The sequence below is a fragment of the Benincasa hispida genome, chromosome 2, assembly GCF_009727055.1.
Source record: "Benincasa hispida cultivar B227 chromosome 2, ASM972705v1, whole genome shotgun sequence".
In the NCBI taxonomy this organism is placed as follows: domain Eukaryota; kingdom Viridiplantae; phylum Streptophyta; class Magnoliopsida; order Cucurbitales; family Cucurbitaceae; genus Benincasa; species Benincasa hispida.
In genome coordinates this window covers 38,080,916-38,086,136 of record NC_052350.1, presented here as the reverse complement: position 1 = coordinate 38,086,136, position 5,221 = coordinate 38,080,916, and the positions used below count along the sequence as shown (strand labels likewise).

Sequence of the window (5,221 nt, the reverse complement as noted above, 5' to 3'; positions counted from 1 at the left end):
GACTCCATTTCCATGTCCATGGCTTTTATCCATTGTTCCTTGTCAACATCATCCATTACCTGTTTAAAGGTTAATGGATCCTCTAGGCCATCATCAGATATGATGTCCTGAGTTTCTGTTTAACCCATGTAGCATTCAGGCTGATGAAAAACCCTCCCACTACGTCGAGGCATTTTTAACTCATGGGAAGGATGTGATGGGACAACAACTGTTGTTGATGGACCAACTTGATTAACAACTTTTGTAGATTTATCTATAATATCTTTGGTCATTTCATTCAATACTAGTTTATTGTGAGGTTGATGATTTCTAATATGATCTTCTAAGAATGTAGCATTTGTCGATATAAATATTTTATCTTTTTGGGGATCATAGAACAATTCACCTTTTGTTTCTTTAGTGTATCGTACAAATATGCATAATTTTGAACGTTGTTCCAATTTCTTAGGGTTTTGCACCAACACGTGTGTCGAGCATCCCCAGATTCAGAAGTGCCATAAACTACTTTTATATCCTCTCTATAACTCATACGATGTTTCTGAAACACTTTTTGTGGGAACCATGTTCAGAATATATACGACATTCTGTATAGCATATCCCCAAAACGAATGAGGTAACTGAGCATAACTCATCATCAAACGAACCATGTCTAACAAGGTTTAAATTTGAAATAGTCAATTTTAACAGTAAAAGGTCGTTATAAACAAAAGTGACTATTTCAAAGTTCTGTCTTATGCAAACTCATTGTATAGGATGTCCCCACTCACATCATTTGTATCAATGTACAAAATAGGCCACATCCAATCGTGTCACCAGGATGAGGTACCCAATCTCATCCATATACTTATAGACCATTTTGGCTATATACTAAAACTAGATCCTCTTTTATGTTGCCACATAAAGTTAAAGTATTCATATTATAGTCGTGGATTCATTTATTGGATTTTTATGATAGAATGCAATACCAATAACAATTTATTGAAAAAAAATACTCAATAATACTTTTATTGATAAATAGAATATGTTAACAATATTTATGAATTGCGAGTTTAGGACATTCCCAAAAATTTCTTGTTTCTCTCGGCTTCCTCAATGAATTCTTCACTATATGTATTGAAAGATGGAGTTTCTCTTTTACTCCCACAGGAAACCGAAGCTCTCACTAATGTTTTTGAATGGATGTAAGAGAAAGGGCTCATTTGAAAAATTTTGTATGATTAATTCTTTTCTTAGCAAGTTCTTTCCTCTTTTGCATGGTGATTTCATGGCTATTTATAGACGATGAGGATAGCTTTTCTTCTCTTGCTTATGATTGTGTTGATAAGGTGCATTAAATTCCATACCCTGATACGCCACCTGCTGTGCGTCAGAAGTTCATTGGCTCTGCAACGAAGCTTTCTTATCAACCACCAACTCAATCTTTGATTTGACCTCCACCACCAAGTGTTGCGCCATGTCTCACCGACTGGAGTCACCAACTTGTTTAGTTATGCAATCATGAGTAAGCGTTGAGATTTCTCATTTGATTATGTCAGCAGACATTCTGCACTTAAACAAAATGATTTAGCTTTAAAATAGACAAATGAGGCGTTGAGAGTGTGCGATCACATGTTGCAATTATTTTTATGAATTTTCTTAGCAAATCGTCGCATTTTCAAAGCTTTTTCCTAATTGTATAAGATAAAACAGGCAGAATAACTTATATTTCTACAAGTTTCACATATCAACATTCCCCTCATAAAAGTACTAGAACAGATGCCAAGCTACGTAAAATTCCTGAAGGATGTCTTAACGAAGAAAAGAAAAATCAGTGAATTGGGAGCAGTAGCATTAACAAAGGAGTGTATTGCGTTGATCAACAACAACATTCCTAAAAAGCAGAAGGATCCTGGCAGTTTTACCATTCCTTGTTCAATTGGAAGAATAGATGTAGGGAATTCGTTGTGTGATCTTGGAGCAAGTATTAACCTAATGCCCCTCTCAATCTTCAAGAAACTTGGAATTGGTAAAGCTCAACCTATTTTTGTAATGCTTCAACTTGCTGACAGGTCTATCACATACCCTGAAGGAAATTTCGAAGATGTCTTGGTAAAGGTTGACAAATTTATATTTTCGATGGACTTCATCGTCTTAGACTATGAGGTTGATCAGGATGTTCCAATAATCTTCGGACACCTATTCCTTGCTATCGAAAAAGTTTTGATAGACCTGCATGAGGGGGAATTGACCATGTGTGTAGACAATCAGGAAGTTAAATTCAATGTGTTGAACGCATTAAAATTCCTAGATGATGCAAAGTAATGTCAACGTATCGACTCAACTATACTGCCTGAAGAAGAAATGGACCAAGTTTGTGAGGTCCACACGTTGGGTGAAACTATAAGAAGATTTGAGCTGCTAAGTCTGGATGAGCGGTAGACGAAACCAGCGCGTCCTTCCCTAGATGAGCCACCAACGCTCGATTTAAAAAATCTCTCTAACCATTTAAAATACGCTTTTCTTGAACCTAATAATACTTTGCCTGTTATTATTCCAACTAATCTTTCTCAGCCTAACAAGCTCTCTTTTTTGTAGATATTAAAGAAGCATACACATGCAATTGGCTGGACAATGGCTGACATTTGAGGAATCAACCCTTCATATTGTATGCACAAGATTCGATTGGAAGAAGGGAAAACCGGATCAATCGAGCCTCAACGCAGGCTAAATCCTGTTATGAAAGAAGTGGTAAAGAAAGAAATTAAAAAGTGGCTCGACGTAGGGGTAATTTACGCCATTTCTGACCGTAGCTGGGTGAGCCTAATACAATGCATCCCCAAAAAGGGAGGCACCACTGTAATAGTCAATAGCAACAATAAAATCATCCCATCCAGAACTGTCACAGGATGGCACATATGTATGGACTATAGAAAACTCAATGCAGCGACCAAGATAGACCACTTTCCCCTTCCTTTTATTGACCAAATGCTCGATCGACTGACTGGCAAAGAACTTTATTGTTTCGTAGATGGATACTCAGGATACAACCAGATCCTTCTTGCTTCAGAAGACCCGAATAAAACAACTTTCACATGCCCCTTTGGGACATTTGCATTCCGACGCATGCCCTTCGAGCTATGCAACGCACTAGGAACTTTTCAAAGGTGCATGGTGGAAATTTTCTCTAACTTCCTTGAGCAATTTGTTAAAATATTTATGGATGACTTCTCAGTTTTGGGGACTCCTATCAAACCTGCTTAAACAATTTAGAGGTTATCTCCGCTCGATGTGAGGAAACAAACTTGGTGCTGAACTGGGAAAATTGACACTTTATTGTGATTGAAGGTGTTGTTCTAGGACACAAGGTGTCCAAAGCGGGATTGGAAGTGGACGAAGCAAAAATTAATGTCATAGCCAAACTGCCTCTGCCTGCCAATGTTAAAGCTTTAAGGAGTTTGTTAAAACATGCAGGCTTTTATCGAAGGTTTATGATTTTCTCAAATCGCGCGATGACTAAGCGCATTGTTAGAGTTAAACAGACCCTACATATTCGATGAAGATTGGCCCAACGCATTCGAGATTTTAAGGTATGTGTTAACTGCTGCTTCGATATTAATAGCCCGAGACTAGACGCAACTGTTCATTCTAATGTGTGAGCAAGTGATGTAGCAGTTAGAGCCATGTTGGGTCAGAAAAAGGGAAACTTAATACACCTCATTTCTTACGCATCGAAGACATTGAATGAGTCCCATGAACATTACACCACTACGAAAAAAGAAATGTTAGCGGTAGTGTTCTCCATTGAAAAATTCAGAGCTCATCTAGTTGATGCGTCATCAACAATCTGAAGGAACTCTTATACAAGAGTACCTCTGAGCGGAAGCGGATCGTTCCAAATACATTATGATAGAATTACCGCATTTACATTCTAATAGAACAGATATGCTTTATACTACAAATTACCGGCATGCTTTTTCCAAATAAACAATAAGAGAATGAATACATACCAGTTGAAGACTCATTCTTCAGCAAAACTCATTCTTTTGAACAAGGACTACTTCTCTAGATTTTGTTGGAATGTCCAAGTAATCGTCCTCCAACACCACCGGTCGTTTACTCACGAACGGCCTCCACACGAACAGAAGAATGAGGATGACACCACCACTTGGAACCCTGGTCTTGGTGTGAGAATGCAAAGAGTGGGCTCTTTTGGGATTTGGTAGAGGGGAGGAGGATATAAAGATCATATACAACGACCAAGCAAGTGGGAGAAGGGCAGAGTCTATCATATAAAAAATGCTTGATCGTTTAGAAGAAGGTATACGATTGTGTAGGAAAAAGGTTGCGATCGTATAGACGATCGTTTAGTAAACGCTTGACGCTAGACGATCATTTAGTAAAACTTAGGCGATCGTTTAGAAAGATGCGCACTTATATACAATCATGTAGTAACTTCGAGCTATCGTATAATCTCTCGGTTAGCTTAGCGATAGGCATTATACACCATGCATGAGCGAATTACGTGATCTTTTGCAAAATGAAAACGATTTTCATTTTATTCTTCAGTTATGAAAACAGGTTGAAACTTCCCACTAACACACGGTTACGGAGAAAACACCGGGCATAATTATCCTATAATTGTCCAAATTTAAAAAAATAAATATAATCATATTATATTCATTAACCTATAGTTTAATATTACATATAAACCATAGTGTTTTCTCCCTCACTAGATATATATCATATTTATATCCATCTTCCTCCATTTAATGTGCCTCGTACATAAAGTCAATCATATCATTTATAATCGAACTCCCTCTTGTCAATTTGAACATTTCAAACTGACCCAAAAACTGATTCTCAACTTGAATCCATTGAGTTACCAAGAGGACCTTTATGGCTTAAAGCTCCAACGGTACGTAAATAGCTGACTAAACTCTTTAGCCACGAGATCTGGCATCTGTTAACTGCCAGGCATTCCACTAAACGACAGCTGAACTCTTCTTACCACAGATATATTTATGTGTTCGTCGGATATAACCAATCAACAGTACGATAACCATTCACAGATGCTCGTAAGTATACTGGGACAATTTGTTGTTTTGCTCCTGTAGTTACATCTAACTGCTTAAGTACCACTGATCCCTCTAATGAACAATACAACATAGTCCTACTATGTGTGGACACCTCTTGGTCTATGAAAAGGTATGTGGCATCACATCATTCAAGCCCCGGAATCATC

General features: G+C 37.7%; 1 protein-coding gene across 1 annotated transcript; it reads left to right on the top strand.

Annotated features, from left to right (window-relative positions):
* Positions 1-1,755: 1,755 nt before the first annotated feature.
* LOC120072082 lies at positions 1,756-2,301 on the top strand. The gene has a single exon (XM_039024500.1). The coding sequence runs from the start codon at positions 1,756-1,758 to the stop codon at positions 2,299-2,301; it is 546 nt and encodes a 181-aa protein (XP_038880428.1).
* Positions 2,302-5,221: the final 2,920 nt, after the last annotated feature.

Bases quoted from the DNA above. Each gene is read 5' to 3' on its own strand.
- LOC120072082 (XM_039024500.1), top strand. From the start codon at position 1,756: ATGCCAAGCTACGTAAAATTCCTGAAGGATGTCTTAACGAAGAAAAGA.